Source organism: Macaca mulatta, chromosome 5 (genome assembly GCF_049350105.2).
Source record: "Macaca mulatta isolate MMU2019108-1 chromosome 5, T2T-MMU8v2.0, whole genome shotgun sequence".
Classification (NCBI taxonomy): domain Eukaryota; kingdom Metazoa; phylum Chordata; class Mammalia; order Primates; family Cercopithecidae; genus Macaca; species Macaca mulatta.
This window is the reverse complement of record NC_133410.1, coordinates 131,157,224-131,181,612: the sequence shown is the minus strand read 5'-3', so window position 1 is coordinate 131,181,612 and position 24,389 is coordinate 131,157,224. Positions and strand designations below refer to the sequence as shown.

Genomic DNA, 24,389 nt, shown 5'->3' with positions numbered 1-24,389 from the left:
TAAGAGATATGGGGGTGGGATTCAGAGATCAGACAGATGACAGCTACAATGGCCTAGCAGAAAGAATACAAAATTAGGACTGTTAACACTAGGGTTTTGGTTGTGTGACTAAGTTGCTGTGTGACATTAGACAGCAAGTCTTAATTCCCCTACTAACATTTACTAGATCTGTACCCTTGGCTAAGTACCTCAGCTCTTCTGGAGCTTTTGGTTGTTTAATCTGTTAGAGATAAAACTGTGTTACCTACCTAAATGAAAGCTCTTGCTTTAGGTGTTTTGTAACTTTAGCTCTTCAATTCTACTGTTTACCCAATCTTTAAACTGGCCATACTGACTTCGCTAGATTTCGAGCCTGAGGTAATTATAGCTACCTTTGAATATTATTTTAGATCTTGCTATTTTAATTTTTTTTATACTTAACGTGTGTACATAATACATATATATGTAATATATAACATACATTATATATAACTTCATACACACAAAAAATACAAACGTGTAAGGAATATAGTGTAACAAAAATTACTTGCTGTGAATTTACCATTAGCTTAAGGAAGAACAATACCTAATATTTCTCTTAGGTATTATTAATATACCTCTTGTGTGCCTGTCCCTAATTGCATCCTTCCTGAGCTAATTTTTTATAAACATAGTCATCTTTCCGTGTTCATGGGGGATTGGTTCCAGAACATCTGTAGATGCTGAAGTTCCTCATATAAAATTGTGTAGTATTTGAATATAACCTACATACATTCTCCTGGATACTCTTTAAATCATCTGTAGATTATTTGCAATACCTAATACAATGCCTACACATCATTCATGTGGACTTAATGTAGTACTTCGTAAATACAAGTTTTGCTTTTTGGAATTTGGGTGGAATTTTTTTTTTCCTGAATATTTTCGATCTACAGTTGATTGAATCCACAGAGGTAGAACCTATGGCCCGATTCTAATATAGGTATAAATTATCTTCTATGAAAGCATCTGATCAGCTGTGACACAGGATGGGCATCTATTAATTATAAAAAGGAGAAAAAGATTCAAAAACGACTACAGACTTAAACCATTATTGTGACTTTATTACAATAGTTAACAATATTTTAGTGGTATACAATCATATCACAATTAAGCTATATACAGACAGGTATTTATACAAGTCTACATTAAAAAAAGAAAAAGCAATTAATGACCTCCCCAAAATCACATTAGCAACAAGATTTTTTTCTAAAAGTTATGGCCAGTTACAAAAAAATTCACAGTTATTCTGCAAACATTTTAAAGATGCAGGAATTGTATTGCACATTATATAATTATAAACCATAACAAGATTTATATATTTTAATACTAGTTTTTCACAAAATTTACATTATCATGCAATACTTTACTGTACACAGAATGATGAGACTAGAATAAACTGGTTAACTTACAAACTTTTAATTATAATAGCCACAAATTTAGAATTATTTTAAAGTTATATTTAAAATTATTATACTAAAAAAACACTCCAGTGTAATAAAACTTAACAGACACAATCATTTGTTCAAAGATCAAATTACTTTTTAGTGTTCTTCTTTGTCTTTGCCTTTCTTTTCCTTTTCATCCTGTAGTGCGGTACCGAGCTTTTTGATAAGAACTGACAGAACCTTGTCCAGTGGATCCATGACTCCTCTTTGAAGCCATTTAGGAATAGTAGTCCTAGCATGATGAAAGCCCAATTTTTGAAGAATATAATCAACACCTACTGGATCAATCTTTCTTCCAGTCCAAGAAATTAACCTAAAATAAAAATTACAGTTATTATTAAGGAGTATAATAATGCCCTAGAGCACGGTTCTAATGGTAGGAAAAGAACATCACTAAGCCTCTGTAATATACTCAAGACAAAATATTTTCAGTAGGTACATTTGTATAATTGAGCCCATAATTCCTGGATTCACCATAATAGTAGTATTCAAAAAATAATATATCTATGATTATCTTTGACAACCGAAACACAGCAGTAGTGTTTACTATATTTCATCCTGAATAATTTACTTTAGGCCTGTTATACAGTTATCTTAAACATATAAAAAGACATCTGGTTAATTTTAGTAGATTTCATAAGCATGTGGCATAATGGGAAAAAAAGGCTAAAATTTACTGAATGCTATGTGCTAAACATATTTGAAGGGAGAACCATTTTTTCCCTATTCTTGCTATTTCCTTATACGTGGAGAACAGCTATTACTGAAACACTCCTGGCCACCTTCTGCCCCTGTATGGATGATTTATCCAATAGGCAGAGTTAACAGAGGAAGTAACAGTTCAGTACCCTCCTCCCTGTTGGGAGCCCTTCATTTTAGTCTGTTCCTTCATGCCACAGATTTTTCAGGAGCAAGCCGCTAAACAGATTAGCCCTAGAGTATATTCTGTGTTGTCTGTGGCTGAGTACATACATGGAACTGCTGATTGTACAACTCCTGCAACTCCCTATCCCGCCCTTCCCTGAAGTTCTGCATCGATGCCCTGCAGGTAGGACCAAACCCAAACTTTGTAGAAAGCTATTGTTGCCATATATCTAAACCACATTTTTTGTTATCAGCTTTATCCATATTAATCTCTCCCACTATTTCAACTGGTTCTGAACTCAGGGTGGGGGTTGGGGATGATCAGGCATTTATCTCCTCAAACTCAAATAGTTATAAGCATTTTGCGTTAATTAACTCATTTAACCAGTGTAATGATCCTACAAGGTGGGTAATATTATTTTCCAAATTTTTCGTGAGTCAACTGAGGCAGAGAGAACCAGAGGGGTCAGGTCTTTTGGCCTAGCTCAGTCAGCTACTATGCAAAAGAGCTGGGCCTACAGCCAGAGCTCTTAAACCATGCTACCACTACACCACATTACTTAACTAGTTACTCTTGATAGTTTGCTAAAAAAAGGAATATAGTAACTATTTTTATGCTTACTTGAAACAATTCATTTTGTATTCAATTTAAATATATTATTATTTAGATTTGCAAATACAAAACAGATTTTACAAACAGTTTTCTGCATTAGGACCTCTGCAGTATTTTAACAGTTAATATTTCTCATGGGTATATGCACTATTAGTACCAAAGTGTTTTGCTTATTTAGTTACAACCAATTTTACTGTATACCAATTATTTATTAACACACAAAGTCACTACTTTCTGCCTATACAAGAGTCCTCACTGCATAATGGAGATTTTATTTTGGAAGTATTTTGTGACATAAATATGTCTGAATAAAAACCTTATCTAAATAAAATCTATATCATTTTGCGGAATGTTGTGCTGGGATGTAATGGATTTTTTTTAATACTGTTATTTCAGGATTCAGACAGTTACAGCAAAGCAGATGAGATGAAAGGAAAAAAAAACAGGAAGGTGACCATGACTCAGTAAGGGAACCTTAATCTGATAGTGTTAAATTTGAGATTTTAGGCATGGTTTTATAATGCTTAGTATGCAAACAGAGGGGCACTGTGACCCTACAGGTTTTATTACAGTGTTATAACATATATCCAGCGAGAAATTAAAATAGTTCCTTAACAATTAAATATGACTTCTACTGCATCTTGTCGTACTAAGTAACAAAACAGTTTACAGTAGCTACCTCAAACCCTGAAAATAACATCTTGGTGAGAAGGTGAAAAACTAATGGCAAGAGTGGAAGGATAATTATTCTCATATTTTAGTGACTGACAGAATGTCACCCACTGGACAACTCATCAGTGCTGAGCTATTCTCAGCGTTTGTACTTCATTCACCTTACCTAGAAACACAAAAGCAGAAAGCAGCAGCAAAGACAGCACACAGAAGCTATAGACATTACAGGAGACTATCTTCTGAATACATATTTCGATAATCATATGTAACTTACATTAGTCATAACTTTTCTCGTAGTAATCCCTTAGCATATGGGTAAAATGTATATACTCATTACTTACCTAAGAGTAGGTTCTAGATGCCATGTATTGCACATAAAATCTCTCCAGTCCACAGTAGTGTAAGTGATGCTATCTTCTCTATCTTTATCAGAGGAATTGTCATCATGTATAATAATTGGACTTTTCTGTCCTGGTCGAGTAGATAAAATCCGAGGTGGAAAGATGGCTATAAGGAAAATTTAGATTAGTATTATACATTTATCTTAAATCACCATAAGAATTAGAACATCAGAATTGGTTTCATTTCTCATTTTATCTGTGACCTGGCCAAAGCCTCATTTAATTGCATTTCTTAAAAAAAAATAGTTTAAAATAAGCCATAAGTACCGATTATTGATATTTCTTGGAGATAAACAGTGTCAACATTAATGATAAAAAATGCTGAGATCATTGACTTGATAGCAAGCCTATGGCACTGAAATTGATAGCTGCAGGTTTCCTAAAGAATGGCTGTAGGCAGTTTTGTTTTTTGGTTTTTTTTTTTTTTTTAACAGCTTTGAGATAGAATTCATACACCATACCATGCATTAATTTAAGCTGTGTAATTAATGGTTTTTGCATGTTAATGGCTAGATGTATATATATTTGAACAGTGGTACTAAAGAGGTTTTTATGTAAGCAAGCTTTTCACCTTAAGACAAGTCTTTTAATTGGCTATAATAATTAAATATAAAGTGGAATCTGAGACATAGGTATTAGAGTGGTGCAAAAGTAATTGCAGTTTTTGCCATTAATACTTTCATATGATCTTATTTAATGAATACAGCTTTCCTCTTAGGGCATTAGTTTCAGTACACAAACTGGATGTAAAATAATTGATTGATTAGGTAATACATGTTATGTAGCTCTGGTTATAACTTGATTGGGAATAAGCCTCAAAATGAAGCTGTAGTAACCCACTACATAAGAACACAGATGCCCTGTTCAGTTGAGGCCTGCTCAGTTGCTGGGTCTTTATTACTGGTGCTGGTTACAGTGCTGCAGTCTATTTTGATGTTCTCTAAATATGTTGATTCTGGTATAGTCTGACATGCTGTTAAGAATTTTCTCAGGTATGTTTTGAGTATTTGGCCAAAACGAATTGCTTGTTGTTTGTAATAACTTTATTTATAATTGAAATCCTCAGAGATATATTTTGTTATTGTAAAATCCACCCCCTTTTCCCATTGAAATGTTTTATAACAGTTTATATTAAAACAGTCTTTTTGTTGTTGTTTTTTAGAAATACACATCGTTTGTGGCAGACCAAGATCAACACACTATTTCATAAAATGACAAATGTTTCACATCATACCCAAGAGAAACAAATTTGTCAGGTTTTCAAATATAGGTAGACTAGAAAATAATTCTGAACTTCACAGGTTTATCTTGAATCTATTTTTTTCTACATTAAGTTTAAATATTAAGGCACAAAAACGAAAGGATTACCAGTGACTGGTATCTGTTGGGGCTGTATGTGAAGATTTTATCTACTTATATATAAGATTGCCTATTATACAGTTTCTGTCATTTTACTTGAAGTTTCTACTGAGGTCATATGGATTTCTACCAGCCATCATTATTGATTTTACTCTCTCACTGAATTTTGGGCACATCTCGATTGAATATTAATACAACAGCATTTCAATGTATGCTATGCTACCTTTGTACTCTTTCAACATGGTCGTTTGATAATTTTTATTTTTAAAATATCTTCAGGACAAATTCTATATTTTTTCCTCATGAAGAAAATGAAACAGTATTATAGTGTGACTTGAACAAATTACATTTATTCCAAGCTATTTATCAGGAAGCACATCTGTGATTTTACCATTGTATATTTATAACGGTGCAATAAATATTTATTGAATGAATAAATGACTATATATTTTGTAAGCATTCCAAATCATTACATTTCAAACTACCTCATTCTTTTCAACAGTTACAGAGTACTATAATATATTAGCTAATTCCATATATTACGGTTGCCATACTTTTTTTTTTTTTGAGACAGGATCTTACTCTGTCACTCAGGCTGGAGTGTGGTGGTACGATTATGGCTCACAGCTCACTGTAGCCTTGAACTCCCAGGATCAATTGGTCCTCCCACCTCACAGCCTCCCAAGTAGCTGGGGACTACAGGTGTATGCCACCACACCTGGCTAATTTTTGTGTTTTTTGTAGAAATGGGGTCTCACTTTGTTGCCTAGGCTGGTCTCAAAGCCCTGGGCTCAAGCAATCCATCCTCCTCGGCATCTCAAAGTGCTGGTATTACAGACATGAGCCATTGCCCCCAGTCACCATACATTTCTTCATGGGTAAACATTAAGTTACCAGTGTGTAAACCAGTATTAGCAAGCTCATGAACCCAAATACCACCACTGAGATTTAAATAATTTATGTATTAAAAAGAAAAGGTTTTCTGCATTCCAAACATTTATCAGCTTAATTTAGTTTTCACAATTAGGTAAATAACTCATACTTCTTTATTATGTAGTTGTTTCTTTAGTCATTTCACTTTGATTTGCAGTATTTCCTCACATTTTCCTATTTTTCAAGAATCTCCTATAAGGTCTAACTGAAAATGTACATAAGATAATGTATACAGAAACACTTTGTAGAGTATAAAACACCATTGGCGCTGTATATATAGCAAGTACTCAGAAAGTCTGTGATAGTGTTACTAACGCTATTTACTGATATCTTCAACTCACAGAAGGAGATATATTCCACTCATTTTCTCATTAGACCATAACAATTCATGTAAATGGCACTGACAGCTGCCATTCCTGCAGCCTGAAAGAAAGAGTATTCCACCCACCTTTTTCTTTTTCTTTAAGATAAGCTGACACTAAATCATGAAGAAACATGATGAGCTCAGCATCCATAGTCACACAAATGTGGTCAGTGAACTCTGTCACCACACTACATTCTACTTTTGGCTTCAGGTTGGCATCTGCAATAATATGGTAAGAGATTTAATAAAATGAGTCATCTTCTTCCCATTAATAAGGATTTACATAGGTCTGCATAAATGCATCCACATGAAATGCAACTGTAAAGAAATGAGTAATATCTGTATGTGATTCATAGGATGATGATAGTTTGTTAAGTACTTTCCTAGTACAGATTGAGTATCCCTTATCCAATTATGCTTGGGATCAGATGCCTTTCAAATTTTGGATTCTGGAATATTTGCATTATACTTACTGGTTTTAGAATTCCAATCCAAAAATCTGAAATCCTCCAATGAGCATTTCCTGTGAGTGTCATGTCAGTGTTCAAAATATTTTGGATTTTAGGGCATTTCAGATTTTTGGATTGGGGTGCTCAACCTATATATGCCATTTATTCCTCATAATAGTCCTATAAATGAAGTCCAATTATTCTTCATTTTACTGAGAGAGGTATAAGTTCATTAAGTAATTTTCCAGAGGTCATATAGCTGATAAGAAAATAAATCAGCTTTGCCTAGAAAATCAATTTCATTAGATATTAATATTTTAAAAAATCCATGGGAAGAAAGCAGTAGTTTGAAGTGCCTTTGGAATTTTCTTATTAACTTTCAATTGTTTTTCTACATACCCTGTAATGAAGGCTCCTGTGGTTCTTGAACATGAATGGATTTAAAGTCAAGCTGCATCCTTGGTAATGCAAAGATAGTCTCTGTTTCATGGTTGTAGCTAGAACCTCCTCTGAATCCACTCAACAAACTAGAATTCTTCACAGTAGTGCTATTCTCAGTGTTGTTAGCATCAACATTACGAAGTAGATTTAGCTCTACATGCATAATGATAGAGAGTCAAATTAAAATCATAGGCCACTATAATATACAGAACTATTATTTCAAAAGTTGGAAAGAATCACATTATATATAGAGATATAGATACACTACATATATACGTATACAGATATATACATAGATATATATGTATATATACACACATATATATGTATATAGATATATGTAGTATATCAATATCAGTATCTCACGGTTGTCAAGACCAAAGCTTTATAATGGGATTTGTATAAACTGAATACATTCTAGCTTTGGTTTCTGAGATTTTAAAATGAGTATTATTCTTAACTGAATTCATGTCTGAAGTTGGAATTTCACTAATCCCAAAAGGCTCCATAGATTGAACACTTCACTCTTACAGAATTTGAGATTAAATAGGATCCTGGTCTTGAAATCAGGTAGAAGTACTGATTTTCCCCAACATATGTGCTATGATTAAACTATAGATCTTAGTTTTATAAAGATCTTTTATAGATCTTAGAATTATAATTATTTTCCTCAGACAGCAGTTCATTATGCTAATAGATGCTTTAGAACACTCCAGCCATAAAGATCCCCCTTCCCCCAAATCCCTGTTTGGAAGGTAAAATAGTCAATACAGGCATAATCTTCTGATTCACTTTCTTATTCTCCTTTGTTCTAGGAACATTTTTAACAGTCTCTATTCAATCTGTGAGATGGCCTATTCCATGGTAACTGTTCTCATGGGGCCTAATCATCATCTTTTCCGTTTTGAAAAAAGGTCAATTTTAGCTGGGCATGGTGGCTCATGCCTGTAATCCCAGCACTTTGGGAGGCCGAGGCGGGTGTATCACGAGGTCAGGAGTTTGAGACCAGCCTGACCAACATGGTGAAACCCTGTCTCTACTAAAACTACAAAAATTAGCCAGGTGGGGTGGCACACACCTGTAATCCCAGCTACTCAGGAGGCTGAGGCAGGAGAATCGCTTGAACCTGGGAGATGGAGGTTGCAGTGAGCCAAGATCCAGCCTGGGCAACAGAGCAAGACTCCGTCTCAAATAAAAAGAAAAAAGGTCATTTTTATGTAACACACTGAAAAGTCTCATCACCTCTCACTCTAGTCAGCCTTCCAATACACAGAGATAATTGGTAAAAGCAATACTATAAACCCAAATCCCAAAAGCACCACAAAATAAGTTATCATGACCACACTATCACAAGACTGTTGTATCTAATCAAATGAAAAAAAAAAAAAAAAAAAAACCAACAACAACTATCAAAAGCACTTTCTTTTAAACTTACAACTTGATAGAATCATAATATTTGGTTTCATTCTGTTCTAGCTATCTGAACTTTAAGTTTGTGGTATTCCACTATTTAGTTGTTTAACAACCTCCCCAAACCTCCATTTTTTAGCATTACTAGGAAAATATTTTTCCAGAATCATTTCCTAAATATTTTCTAAAATATTTCTCAATGTAATAAACTTAATTTCAAAGCCAATTTTATTTAGAATGTTTTCAATTACATCTAAAATAATTTGAGTCCATGAGATGCCGCATTACCAGGGTGGTATTAAATAATTATTACTTGTGTCAGCCAGCAAGATTAAAATGAAAATTGTTTAAGGAAATGAAAACACTGTCTCCATTTAAATTCTAAACACAGTCAACAGAAGCCAAAATGGAAAAAACAAAATAAATCTCTCTAAAGACTCAAAATTTTAACCTTCATTCCTTGTGGCTGTAACATAATTGAACCATTCTTTCACACTTGCTACTCCATGGGGTGGATTTTCATGGCGACGCCTTGTTATCTTGGTTATTGTTGCCATAGGACTTTCCAAAGCACCACATGGTTTGGTAACCATAGTATTATGACCCAGATGAAAATCTAGTGTTTGTACAATATATGTAGAATGATCACTGGAGCCTAGAACAAAATAAAAATACTTTTTAAAGTAATAAACCATATTTAGATTCAAGATGATAACTGTGGCCTCAGAGCTATAAATTCAGTTTCATATATAGGAATGCTATAAAAATGAAGAGTAAATGAGGATTAAAACCAAATAATTCACAAATAATTCTTCTATTAGTGGTAACTGGATTTGTCCCTAGTTAGATGAAGAGCATCAAACATTTTTTTCCCTCATAATGTAGAAACCACCAAGTGGAAAAGTAAAGCTCAAAGGAAATGGGTTTATCACTGTAGAGATAAAAGCACAGCCTTGCCTATATATTTTATAAGACAGTCTTGACTGGCAAATAATTTCCACACTACCACGATGTTGCCTTCACTTCATGTTTTTATAAGATTACAGTAACTATTACCATGACTATGTTTAGCCACAGCAGCAGAAACTTTAATTGCCTAAGAAACATGGAGTAAGATGGCAAGTTCAGAAATTAACATGTTCCAGACATTATAAATATTGACTCACTGGCAGTGAACTCCTTAACATGTCAGATACATGAGAACAATCAGAGATGGACTTCAGAAATACAATTGTCATTTATAGTCATAACAAGATAGGAGAAAGTAAAAGCTAGAAATGCGTCAGTTTACCATCTTCCCAGATTTTCTGAGCTTCAGTCCAAAAAGCAATATTTGGTTCTTCTAAATGAAAAAGGGCCCAAGATTTTGAACGGAAATTTGGACCATGAAAACATGCCAGTGTCATATGATTTCCATGTAAGCTCATTGATCCTCCAAATTGCATTCCATCTTCTGGTAATGGAATCTGAAATAAGGATATGTGGCATCCTGATACCACCTTCAATACTCCAGGCCAGTGTCGATGATGTGCTGCATCAAGCACTGCAAGAAAACCACAAAACACATAACCTGAAGTGCCTAATGAGTACCCTTGAATAGGATAGAGTGAGGCAGCAAGTGGCTACTTTCTACAGTCTCAGATAAGGGATGAAAACAGTGTCCAGTGCCTGTTTAACATTAAGCAAATAGCTAATAAAGAGACATTCTAGGAAAAGACGCTGCATGAGGATGGATATAGCTAAGGAAAGCAGTAACTTGCTAAAAATAATTTAAACTAATATATCTGAGGCTGGGTGCAGTGGCTCACGCCTGTAATCCCAGCACTTTTGGAAACCGTAGCGGGTGGTTCACTTGAGCTCAGGAGTTCGAGACCAGCCTGACCAACATGGTGAAACCCTGTCTCTACTAAAAATACCAAAATTAGCTGGGTGCAGTGGTGCACGCCTGTAGTCCCAGCTACTTGGGAGGCTGAGGCAGGAGAATTGCTTGAACCCAGGAGATCGAGGTTGCAGTGAGCTGAGATCATGCCACTGCACTCCAGCCTGGGTGACAGAGTGAGAACCTGTCTCAAAAAAAAAAAAAAACAGGAAAGAAAAAAAAACACAAAACCTAATATGTCTGTAATGATTAATGTGTCACAAAGTACTTGCATGAAATTTTATGTAATTTCTTATTATAACTCTGTAAACTAGATATTTCATCTTGACTGATTTCAAGTGAAGAAGCAGAAGAACAAAGAAGTTAAGTGAACCAGTAACTGGAAGACCTAGAAATCAAATGCATACCCCCTTATTTTAAGTACTGCTTTTAAACTCTTATATTCCTTTGCTACTCAAAGCAAGGTCAGAGGGCCAGCAGAATCAGCATCACCTGGGAGTTTGTGAGAAATGCCAACTCTTAAGTCCACCTGTGCCTACTATATCAAAATCTATATTTCAGTAACATCTCCAGGGGTTTCAGATGCATGTTAAAGTTTGAGAAGCACTAATCAAACATACAAGGTATATTTTCCATTTTTTCCAATAACGTTCCTTTTGGCTGTTTTCCATACCTCTCACCCATAATCCAACCAAAGATCATGAATTGCATTCAGCTATTATGTTTTCCTTTGAACAATTCCTAAGCCTTTATGTTTGTTTTTTTGTGACGAGGAGTTTTTTTGAAGAATCCAGGCATTTTGCAGAACATCCCTCAATTTTTATATGCCTAATATAAATTCTAGTGTAAAGGAAATACATGGACTAGAGGAAAAACATAAATGACAACACAGGAAGTAACTGAAAAAGATTTAGAAGGTAGGGCATTCTTTAGGACAGTTGGCTACATCTCCTCAACAAGTCAATTCATATAAAAAATGAACTGTGCTAAATTAAAAGAAGGCAAAGGAACATAACCACATTTAACCTGTGATCTTGGATTGAATAAACTGGTTTGGACAAAACCATTATAGAGGACATTTTTAGATCAATCATGGAAATCAATGTGTTTTGAAAGCTAAAGGAGATAATTAGCAAAATGGAAAGTTGGAGATTGTTGACATACAAAATGAATTTTGATATTTTCTTAAAATGTACACATATATAGAGATACATAGAAAAAATACCTCTAAGGTGTTCACAGTGATGTCAGAGTGGAAAATGATTGTTTTATTTTTTGCTTCTCTTGTGTATTCTAGTTTCTTTTCAATGTACACATATTACTTCTGTAATAATAAAGTTATTAAAAAGCTATCCTCATTCTGACTGCTTCTCACCACTTACACCTCTGTCATCCTAGTGAAAGCCATCATTTCTTGCCTGGACTCTTGCAATGGCTTCCTTACAATAATGATGTAAATATGTATGTAACAATGGTAATGGTAACTATTGCAGTGGTTTCCTTCCATTCTTAACTGCCTATAGTCTGTTCTTCACACAGTAGCCAGAGTGAGCTTTAAAAGGGAGTATTTTTTAAAAAGGTAAATCAGATATCAGATCTGTTTAAAACTCTCTGATAGCTAACCATCATATTAAAAATCTTATCTGGGGTATACCTCTGTGAATTCATATCCAGCATTTTCATACTTGCTCATTTCTGTTCCAGCCACAGTGGCAACCTTAATGATCCTCAAGCCAAGTTTGTTCCTACTAGGGGAACTTTGGACTCAGTATCCCCCTATGCCTGAAACTCTCTTCCCCCACATCTCAGCCTTGTTCTTTCATTCACATTTCCACTAAAATGTCACTTCAGAAAAGGCCTAAATGATCACACTTTCTAAAATAGCTGTCCTCACATTTAATCATTCTCTATATTCTTCCCCTGTTTTGTTCTTTTGCTTATTAGCACTTCTCTCTAACTGAAATTATCTTACATATTTAGTTAGTAAATTTGTTAGGGTCTTTCTCTCCCATTAGAATCTATGCTGTCCATCACTAGATCTCCTGTGCCTAGAATAGTGCCTAAGCACATGATTGTAGCTTAATAAATATTTGCCAATTGAATTACTAAGTGAAAATAATGATCTGCTTAATACCACTCACCTAGTAAATCCAAATTGAGATATTCTGACTCCATAGACATTCTAAACTAAAACATGATATTGTCATAAACAGTATTCAAGAGTGTGGAGTGAGTATGGATGCAGATGCACTGCAGCAAAGGGAAGAGATAACAAATGATGTCTTCCTAAATAATGGCCTCTAATTCCATTGGCAGGTAGAAAATCTGGCCCTTTGCTAACTGAGTGGGATAAAGAGCTGGTGGGCTATTTTCTAAGTAGGGCATACAGATTATTATTTTAAATTAAGAATGTACCATAGTTAGTGAAAGATAAAGCATATATAAAAGCTTAATTCTAATTCTTACATTGTTCTTGTGAACTCTTTTCTAGGTTGCTAGTCATTGTCTTTGGCGGAAGATAAGGAACTGGTCCCCAGGTAGACAGAGCTCGTTTGCTGGTATCAAATTGTTGTGTGAAAAATTCCTGGAGTTTCATTCCTATTTTTATCAGATCTGGTGTGGTTGATCTTGATATCATTACTTGGAAAATATCCCACTTCAAATCTCCATGGACGAAAATCTCACTAGAGCATAAAACAGAATCTTTGTCATATGTCTTACAGAAGATGCTCAAAAAGTACAGGAAACATTTTCTTGCCCCACCCAGCTTTTTAATTTGTATTAATTGCATAATAAATAAGAGTTTTATAAGAAAAATTGCTGTTTTCTCACCAGATGATAGACAATATGTTGAGAACAGTCATGTAAATTGTCCAAAAAGCAATCCTTAATAAATACCTTTTATCAGTTATGCTTGAATCCAATGTATTATACAAGTTTACTTTCCATTCATCCTGAAGCTTAAGATCAGCATTACTGAAGATGCCCATGAGGATACTTGAGCCCATGTAATCAACACGAGCTTCAGTAGAACCCATAGTAATCTGAATTTTGTGACTGGGTTGCTGATTTGGATGTTCAGAAATATGAGCTAAAATAGAAACAATAATTTTCACAGACATGTCCACAGGAAAAACTCGTAAGAGTCAATTTCCAAAAGCGTTTTGATATCTATCTATCTATCTATCTATCTATCTATCTATCTATCTATTTAACTTAAGGCTATGTTAGATCAGTTGTAAAATTCCAACATACCAACCATCTCCAAAGCATTGACATCTATGGTCCCTCCAACTACTCCTCCTTTAGAATCTAATTGTGATCTTCCCAGACCAACAGACATGCTAATCTCTCGATCACGATTACTTCCTACTGACAGACGGCCCTGGCTCTTCAAACCACTAGTTGTCCAACTAAAAAATGAAAAAAAAAGGTTATTAGATATATAGTTTCCAGTGTCATGAATTAAAACAGGATTTAAATTAAAAAGCAGTTAAATCAGTTTATTCAATAGGTCAAGTTTGACCATGAAACAACATACTTTTTATAAAAACTATGTGGTAAATATCTGAATATTAACATTGATAATGAAGCTTTACTCCTCGCTAGAAAATTACCCTGTTCTCTTTATAATTGATTCCCTTTTTATAGAACATATATTTCATGCTGTTTTATATTGCAGTATCCTTAGAATTAAGCCGTTTTCAGGATAAAACATTTTATATTGTTTACTATCTTTTTCAAATATTTAGCATTCAAAAGAGGTTCTGAATATCTTTACTACAATAGAAGAAAAATTACAAAAATGATTAAATACATTTCCTTTGTATCTGAATAGCTTACGTTGTATTTCCCATTACATTACTCATATTCATTTGAACGTTTAATTGCTTCAAGTTGATAGCAAACACGACAAGTGTTTCCCATGGGGTCCCTTGTTGGCTTGCTGCTTTGTTTGATTTGTTAAAAGGAGTTGATGTTTTTGAAAGTGAATCTAAAAATAGAAAAATCAAATACATGTTCATTCACATAAATGCCAAGCTAGTCACAAAGCAAAAACTATTTTTATCACTATAATCCATAAAGTAAAAATATAATATTCTTGTATTAGAATCTAATGTTTAATAGTTATATTGCCTCTAAAATAATAGTTACCATTTACTAAATGTTTATAAGTGCTGGCAGCTTTACCTCTGGAAAGCTCATAAAATTATGTATGGCCCCCATTTTATATGAGGAAATTTTGGTGTGCATGGGATATAGCAGCACAGATCATGCATCACCCTAGGATTTTGTTTAACAAAGAAGAAAATCATAAGGTGCCAAATACAGGACTCAAAGGCAGAAACCACTCTGAAATGCAGACGCCGGTTGGGGTGCCTGTTTTGTGTTCTTATGGACTTAGTATGTATCTTGAATCCTGCATTTGCTCATTATATTTTAATCTTTTGACAAGAACTACATCATTCATTTTTATACAGTCAGGCACAAGTACAAGCCCAAGGCCAAACCCATATGGAGCACAGAAACAATATGCTAATTACTCTCCCCTTATCCATTTGCAAACCTACTGGCCATCTAGCTGTCTTGATGGCAATACTTTGAAATGTTTGTTTTGTTGTTTTTACTGTGTTTGGGGATTTTTTTTTGACATGTCATAAAAACCTCAAGAGTATATTTTCCTATAGTTAGGGCTGAAATCTGAGAGTAACTAAGAATTTATCCTGAGAACACTGTAGGGCTACTGATAACAAAAAGAGCAGTGTTACCTCTTCGAGGAACTGAAGAATCAGATACACTTCTTGATCTTATGGAAGCTGGGGATTTTAGGCTCTGTCCTACTGTCCCTGGTGACATGGTACTGTTTGTCATATGCTCATTGAACACATTAGGTGACTGAGGCATGTGGGTGAAGGAGGCTGACTGACTTGGCTGCTCCCAGGTCTTGCAGTAAGCTTTTCTTGATGATTCAGGGGAAAGGTGCTGGCTTACACCTTCAATGGAATCTGGTGTCCCTGGGCCAGATGCTAGTAGAAAACAAACAAAACAAAAAATCCAAAGTAACAGGGTAAAATCCCTATGTTATAAAATAATTTCACCCATCCATCATTTCTAATCACATTACATATTCCTTCTAGTTCTCTATTTAGCAGCTGTGCAGCAATTTACATGTTGCAAAGAACATTCCAGTATTTTGTTTAAACTCCATGAAAAGAGCAAAACAGGAGCTCTGGTCCCAGTTTACAGGTGAGGGAATACACTCAGACTTAGGGTTTCTCATATTTACCTCAGTATGTAACTGACTCTACTTTTCATTTCCAAGAATCTCTTGATTTCATTACCTACAACAATATCTAAATCCAGCAGACAAATGCAGGCAAGATAGTAACATGTCCCCAGCATCTTCTGTTTCCCATGCTTAATTAACCATGATTAACTTGGATATTTAAAAGGATTACAAAATAATCATTATAGAATAAATGTACTAACAAATTTACTAATTTACAAATTTACTAATTTGTTAGGAGAGTTATAGAATAAAAAGTCAGCTAGAACGTAATCTCAAAGAAGACAAGACTTTTTGTCTGTTTGGTCCTCTGATATATCCTCAGTGCTAATATATCACTTGTGGTTGGCATACTAGAGGGGCCCAATGGACATTTCTTGAATGACTGAATGCGTCACATGATACACCCTACCAAGTAAGATCACGTTTGTGTTATCAATTGTAGGTCTTGCTGCTACTGTAACCAAAATTAAAATTACATAACAAGCTTACTTGGCAAATTTATAGTTTGGTCTCCAAGGAATAGACGTCTTGCAATACTTCTTCTATACCATGCTCTTGGAAATGCCAGAATTTCACTGAGTCGGCGCATATCATATTTAAACGAGGCAGACCCTATATCACAAACAGCTGATACATAAATAACATTTGTTAGTACAGATTTCTAAAACCTTTAATGTTTTCACATGCTAGGTATAAGACAGGGTTATTATAAACCTGAATTATACTTAAGTTACATATTATGATTAGTAAGTGACGTGTTCTTCCACAACTTACAAGAACAGCACATTCTCACATTGTTAGTACCATTTCCCTTTTTTGAGGTGATGGCAAATTGGAATTCTATTATCACTTTATCATGAACTCCTCAGAGAAGTTCTAAAGATCAGTCTGATAACCAGCTTTCAATTTTAATACAACAGTCTTTTCTATTATGGAAAATGAATAATCAGGATGAGCTGATATACAAATTTTCTCAAAAGGAATTGTAAACCAAATAGCTGTGTGGCAGGGACTACTATTTTCTTAGCAGACTAATAGCAGTGACTTTAGACAAAAAACATTTTGATGGCCTTCTTCCAGAGTTCTGCTCTGGAGCATTCTTCTACTCCTGCTGTATGTGCTCTTCTATTCTTCTACCATAGTTTCTATAGGGTTTACATGCCAATGACTCCCACAGCTAAAACTTCTGTTTTTGTCTGAGCCCATACCTACATAGCCATAGCCCCTAAGTCAATTGTCTACCAGAACCTTCCACCTAAATGTCCTATAGACATTTCCTTCTTTATTTTCTAAATTAATGGCTTCACTGCTCCTTCAGTCATCTAAGCTAAAAGTTTGAGGCATTCTTGTCTCCTTTATTGCCCCTAATACAATTTGTACTCAAGCTTATGGATTCTCTTCTCTCTCTCTTCAACCCACTCCTCATTCCCTTTTCTCCTTTTTTTTACTGCCACAGTTCATGCTCTCATCTGCTATTGCATGGTCTATTTCAGCAGCCTCCTCAAGCATCTTTCATTCTTTCCTATCTTTCAGGCTACCATCACCTCTCTTTCTAAAACACCATTCTGAAGCATCACCCCATTTCTTAACCTGTAATGGCTTCTCTAATGGCTTTTAACACAACAATTCTGCTTATGCCGAAATAATCAGAACCCAATTCTTTAGCTTGGCATATGATATGAGTCCTTACACAATCAGGTCCTATTTTATCAGCTTTGCCTCTAGCCTCTCTCTTTCTGGCTCCATCTACTTTGTACAACCAATTAAATGTTCACTAATACACTATGCTTTAGCCACAGCAAATCAAAGTATATGATCCAGAAGCATACATTTTGATGCTTCTGTGCCATTGAATACCATGTTGCTACCTCCAAGAATATTTCTACTCATTTTTCAAAATGTGAGCCAAATAACATTTCCTATGTGAAGCCTTTTCTGATTTCTCATACAAGACAGAATTTATTGTTTCCTCCTCTTTATATAAAGCTCCATTATAGCATTCATTATCCTGGACTCATTCATTTGTCTACACATAAGACCTTGTCTTATTCATGCCTGTTCCCCTCAATCACCTAGCAATCTCAGGTGAAAGTTTACCCTAAAATACAGGCTTAATATATATTTGCAGAATATTGGGTTAAGTGAACATACTGTATTTATTTGATTCATAATTATGAGAGCTTTTACTCAGTATTCTGGATTCTTCAGAATGTCTGTTTGCATTTAATTTTTAAATACTCAAATCACAATGTAAAGGAAATGAATGATTTGCCCATAGTTATATAGCTGTTTATAAAACCAGCAATATATATGCACACAATTCAAGGTCTTCTGACCTCAAATAAACATTTTTAAACATCACTCATCCCATTTTAGTGTTTTAAGCATTTATAATTAGAAAAACAAAAAGAAACTGTACCAATTCATGGTGGATAAAAACTGAAGAAAAGAAGCAACTTTTACTGATGTAATTGGGCATATTTGGCCCTTGGGTGATATGTCTATTTATCTAGAAATTATATTCCTAACACTGATTACTTGGATTGAGACAGTACCATAGGCTGGGCATTCCTCTCCTTTATATCAACTTATCACTGAAAGCTTAACATTAAGTGACTTAATATTTAAACACTACTAAAACAGAGGCCATTATTTAATTTTGGAAAACAATATTTTAATTTAAAAACTATAAAATTGAGTACCAGATATATTTATTAATGTAGTGTCCATTTTGCTTGTAGACTTGTTTACAGACTGACTTTCAAAAAATGAGGCACCTCCTGAACGCCTGATCCGTGACAAACTCACTTTTACAAACTCAAGGTTTATACTGAGTGAATCTTTTCGACCAGTGACTGAAGTGGGCTCCTCATCCACATTCCCTTTAAAACAAACAAACACAACCCCCACATCTATGTATACATATGTACACACAGTTGTCTAGTTAAGTGAAAATTATCTAATACACTGTAATATGCCATGAATTAAAATCACTTGAAGTAAAAATTTAAGCAGAGTGATCTAATGAGCATTAGCTTTCCTAACAACAATTTAAGAGGTTCAAACCCATAAACATAATTGGTGATTTTTACAGCCCTTCTCCAATAATAGCAACTAGAATTGACATGGAATATATGTTTTCATCATTTATTTAAATACAAGTCAAGAGTTAGTTACTAATAAGCTTTTATGCATTTGCAGTGGTTCATCTGCACTTCAAAGTGACAATGAAATTTGATTTCACTAAATGGCTGACTTAAATTATAGTCTCTTTTTAAATTAACAAATGTGACCCATGCACTTTAAAATTTTACTTTCTATACAATTTGTTATGTAAATGGACAGTGATTTGCTAAGACATTTAAACATTTCAGTGACATAAGTAATCTCTGATATCCAGAGATTACTGGGCTGTGTATATCACTTAGAAAATATTCTGAATTTTAAAATTCTTGTATAATTAATTCACCTGAATTACTTATTGTATATGTATACTTATTATGTAAATATGAGATAGGTATTATCAAAGAGGAAAAATATAAAAATGATCTTGGGTATGTACCTTATGATTTATGAAAATAAAGCTTAGAAGTTTGAAAACATGCTGTAAATCTGAAAAAGACATGAACATGCAAAGTATACCTAATCCTCCTGATCCAGGTGTAAGGCCAGAAACAGCAGTTTTTTGTTTCCCTGCTCCATATGGATGAAATACATAAAGGGAAAAGTCAGACATGCATGCAGTGAAGCTCAAGCCAGATGAACTACTGCTGGAACTGGTCAGGTCTGACTGACTACTACTATGTCGACTTCGGCCAAGAGGGCTGCCTAGTCCTGATGAACCTACAGTGAGCACAGGAAATTGAAAATATAAGCCACAAGAAAAAAACGCCAGTCAATAATATGTTCTTAAGAACCAAACATGACTTCAGAGTAAAATGGAGACACTCAAACATATCAATAGATTTAACAGATCAATAGATTTAAATCCTTAAAACTGAAATAAAGACTTAGATGTATTTTCCAATTAATTTACACCAGGGTTGAATACTCTGTTCATCCTTAAAACAATTATTTTTATATATATGTTTGGCCTACTGCATGGTTTCCTATTTCCTCCTTGACTCCTAGAAGCAGGCAATGGAAGAGGCCCAAAATAGCTGGGGCTTAAGCAAAAGGGGAGGAGAACATACTGTAAAAAATCTGTATCATATACTTGGAGTCCACATTTCAGTAGATGCAGTGGAAACAGGGCAAGGTATGCAAATGCAGAAAGTAAAAAGATCTCGTGTGGAGAGCCAAGTGTCCTTGTTGGTAACATTTACTAGGGATGGACAGGTAAATTCCAAAAACATTAAAAAAAGACCATTTGAATAGATTATTAAATGATTTTGCTGGTGATTCCAAAATGTATGTCCAGACCAGACCTCCTTTGGATTTATATATTACAACTGCCTACTTGACCTCCTGTTAGAATGGCTCACAGGCATTTAAACCGAACTGTACTCTTGATCTTTTTCCTTGAATTTGCTTTTCTTCCAGTGGGCCCCATCTCCAGTAAATGAATACTTCATGAAAATAGCTCAAGCAGGCTGGGCGCAGTGGCTAATGCCTGTAATCCCAGCACTTTGGGAGGCTGAAGCAGGCAGATTATGAGATCAGGAGCTTGAGACTAGCCTGACCAATATGGTGAAACTCCATCTCTACTAAAAATACAAAAACTAGCCGGGCGTGGTGGCATGTGCCTGTAATCCCAGCTACTCAGGAGGCTGAGGCAGGAGAATTCTTTGAACCCAGGAGGTGGAGGCTTCAGGTGAGTCGAGATGGCACCACTACACTCAAGCCTGGGCAACAGAGCGAGACTCCATCTCAAAAAAAAAAAATAAATAAATAAAAAGAAAATAGCTCAACCAAAACCTGGGAGTTATCTGTCATCTTTCCTACTGCTGACTGTCTGTCATGCAGTTTATCATCATTTCTATATCTCAGGCATATAAAGTCTGTCCATTTCCTTCCATCTCACTGCTGCCATTGTAGCTTAAGCAATTATTAACTCTGCCTGGACTACAGAAACAGTTCTCCTTGCCTCGTCTTACTCCAATCAACTGCCGCACTGCAGCTGGACTGGTATTCTAAAAGTATGTATGTGAATCATATCCACTCCCTTGCTTAACCTTTCAGTGGCTTTCCCACATGAGTTGACTCTCTCCTATCTCTCTAAACCCTTCTTATGCCAGTCTCCACATTTAACAATGGCTTTTTTTTTTCCTTTTTGTTATTCAGAGTTGCCAAACTGTTTCTTCTTTGTGGATTTTGTATTCTCTCCCAGGAGTGTCCGTTCCCCCAATTCTCTGCTTGGCTAACTCATACTCACCTCACGTTTCCATTTAAAATAAGCTTGTCTGCTGGGCTATTATTTGTTTCTCCAAATTCAGTTTAGGTTCCACATTAGTAAGTATGAACCACGTCTATTAGCTAAGTTCACTATTACTACGCCCTAGCACTGACCCAGACCACAAAGATCCTTTGAAAGAATGGATATTGTCACAACCTATATATTCTCATCATCATTCCTTGAATATTTTATAATGATAAAATGAGGGGTGCTATTCATTTCTGTTGTTTTCTAAGGAATCATAAAATTGGGGCATAAAAAGTTTCTCATTTCATATTCCTTTCACTACCTATTCCTAGCATGGTGCATATATACTGCTATAATAATTTAAGTGCTAATAATTTATGACATTAGGACAGTTTGTCATTAAGAAAAAGATTGACATTCCAAAAGAGAAATGGGCATGGGCATATATTTACCACTCCCAAGAAATAGCTAATGAAGTAATAGAGTACAGATTAATAAAATCCAATTTTAATCCATCACATTGACAATGATTAAAATTAAATTTAAAGCAGTGTTGGAAAGAATACAATGAACTGGTGTCCATACACACTGTGGTGAGAGTGTAGAAATGTTACAGTCTTACCAGAAAGCAAATGTATCAAACACTTTCAAAATGTTCATACTTCCTAACCTAGAAATTCCACTTTTAAGAATTTCTCCTAAGAATATATCTTTGTTTAAAAATATTTACATATAAAGATGTTGACTTTAGTATTATTTTGAAAGCAAAATAGTCCATGGAATCTCAAGTATATGATCAAACTGATGGAATATCTTATAGCTATTACTTTTAGAGATGAATATTTAATAATTTAGGAAAATACCTATGATATTTTAAATTTTAAAAAGTTACATAGAAGAGGCCATATTTCAATTGTTGCCTTGGAAAAAGATTGTATCACTATAGAAATGTTGTAGTGTTATCAGAGATAACACTGGTTATCTAGGATAAAGGGATATTCTCATTTTCATTTCATCTTTAGTACTTTTCATTTTCTATAATGAATAGTGAGTGTAAATTTTATAATCAGAAAATGTTTTTCAAAGACCGACACTACCACTTACAATATTTTGTTGACAACACAACTCCAACAGCAATATTTTGGAGCTAAGTACTAGATAATGGGTGACCACATTAGCAAAATCTTTATTTCTAAGATATCAACCTTTTTGTTTTCCAATTTTGTGAAAACTTTCAAAGATTCACACAGCAAAAGAAATGATTTCCTATAACAATTTCCCCACTAGTACAAGTAAATACTGTGTTCAAGATATAATTTCAATTTTTCAAAGAGGAATTTTGGGATGCTTTCTCACAAGCCAGTTTGTAATAATTTTTCCAACTGATGCTCGATGAGATTATTAGAATAAAGATTTGAATCTAAGATGACTCTCAAGTAGGACTCAAAACCTAAGCTGTATTTCCTTACAAATCAGAAAGGTAATTCGCCCTCCACAGTCTTCATGCCTCTCAAAAATGGAATTTGGGATTTTATTTTTTTCACTTTTAATGCAAGCCTTCTCAGCCTTGCCATTATTGATATTTTCAACCAGATAATTCTTTGGGAGTGGAGGGGGTTGTCATATATACTATAGAATGTTTAGTAACATCTCTGGCTTCCCTTCTAGCTGCCAGCTGTAAACCCTCAGTTATGACTATCAAAATTGTCTCCTAATATTGCCAACAAGATAGCTCCTGGTTAAGAACCACTATTTTAACTATATTCCAGTCTTATCAGTTTTCATTCAGTCTAGTCTCTTTTTTTCAGAGGTATTCAATAAAATCTTTACCATTTGCATGTGTGATCTCTGTTTCATTTTTAGGGCAGAAATGGCACCCAGTTTAACATAGTGAGGAATGCCTATCATCTCAGGAAATCAATTATATTTTAAAAACAAAACCTTTATGAAACACATATTTGAGTTAGATAACCAAATTTGCCCTTTAAAAATACATATGCTACTGCTACTTGATACAGTTTTCACTCAGTGTGATAAAAAAAATCCCTGTAAGGTAACACTATGTTTCTTATTTTCCATTTATAATACTGATTACTCCTGAATGTCAAGTATAGCTTAAGATAAAAGATATTCAAAAGTACTTGAACGTGTGAATTATTATATAGTAGTTATGTCATAGCACTTGTAGTATGTACATTCAAACCAAATTCAAAATACTATCTGATTGCCATTCAGCTAAAAATAGAAACCAAAGGGTACTCAAGTTCAAGTAACACATGAAATATACTCAAAACATTGGTCTACTATAGATTTCTTTCTATAAATAATCCTCAGATTTCCCCTTTTCCAAGTATATTTAAAAATATGTATTAATTACTATTAAAATATTCATTTAAAAATAGTATTTGGTTTTATACTAGAGGAATAAAAGAACATTATCTATACCTGGTATTCCAGTTTTGCTAGCAGAAGTCTTTGTTCCACTCTGAGTAGCATTACCTCCAGGGGATAAAGTCTCTGCAGGATATGTAGTCCCTAAAGTCTCCAGTTCTCCTCGGTTTGAAGAAAACACCAAATCCAGGGATGGCAGCTTTAACATGCATTCTACTCTTGATACTGGTAAACAGCTAAATTTTATCTGTGAGGGCTAAAAATAACAGAAAGAAAAAGCTTTCTAGGAACTCGATAAATGAAAAGTTTTAAATGGAAATAATATTGAAATATTCAATACTTAAGAAACTTTTTTTTTAACAGAAAGAAATGAAGTATATCACCTGAACTCATACATAAACCACAACATCTACAGGGAAGTTAAGAAATTTCACCTTGGATTTCAAAAGTTACATTTAATTTCCATTTCTGTCTACATATATTGATCATGTTTAC

General features: G+C 34.4%; 1 protein-coding gene across 9 annotated transcripts in view; it reads right to left on the bottom strand.

The window, feature by feature from the left end:
• Positions 1 to 1,061: 1,061 nt before the first annotated feature.
• Positions 1,062 to 24,389, bottom strand: part of BLTP1 (bridge-like lipid transfer protein family member 1) — a 210,978-nt gene continuing 187,650 nt past the window's right edge. For 7 of the 9 annotated variants that reach the window (XM_015139163.3, XM_015139167.3, XM_078002224.1 and 4 more), the window contains 15 exons: positions 23,949 to 24,150; positions 19,784 to 19,984; positions 18,844 to 19,023; positions 16,631 to 16,768; positions 15,621 to 15,878; positions 14,695 to 14,845; positions 14,107 to 14,264; positions 13,750 to 13,942; positions 13,318 to 13,535; positions 10,264 to 10,515; positions 9,424 to 9,627; positions 7,521 to 7,715; positions 6,757 to 6,891; positions 3,957 to 4,122; positions 1,062 to 1,779 (listed from right to left, as the gene is read on the bottom strand). In XM_015139163.3, the coding sequence (XP_014994649.3) occupies positions 1,563 to 1,779; positions 3,957 to 4,122; positions 6,757 to 6,891; positions 7,521 to 7,715; positions 9,424 to 9,627; positions 10,264 to 10,515; positions 13,318 to 13,535; positions 13,750 to 13,942; positions 14,107 to 14,264; positions 14,695 to 14,845; positions 15,621 to 15,878; positions 16,631 to 16,768; positions 18,844 to 19,023; positions 19,784 to 19,984; positions 23,949 to 24,150 (2,868 nt within the window). In that variant the 3' untranslated portion in view covers positions 1,062 to 1,562. The remainder of the gene's footprint in view (positions 1,780 to 3,956; positions 4,123 to 6,756; positions 6,892 to 7,520; positions 7,716 to 9,423; positions 9,628 to 10,263; positions 10,516 to 13,317; positions 13,536 to 13,749; positions 13,943 to 14,106; positions 14,265 to 14,694; positions 14,846 to 15,620; positions 15,879 to 16,630; positions 16,769 to 18,843; positions 19,024 to 19,783; positions 19,985 to 23,948; positions 24,151 to 24,389) is intronic. The other 2 variants (XM_078002225.1, XM_078002230.1) reach the window with 1 other exon arrangement.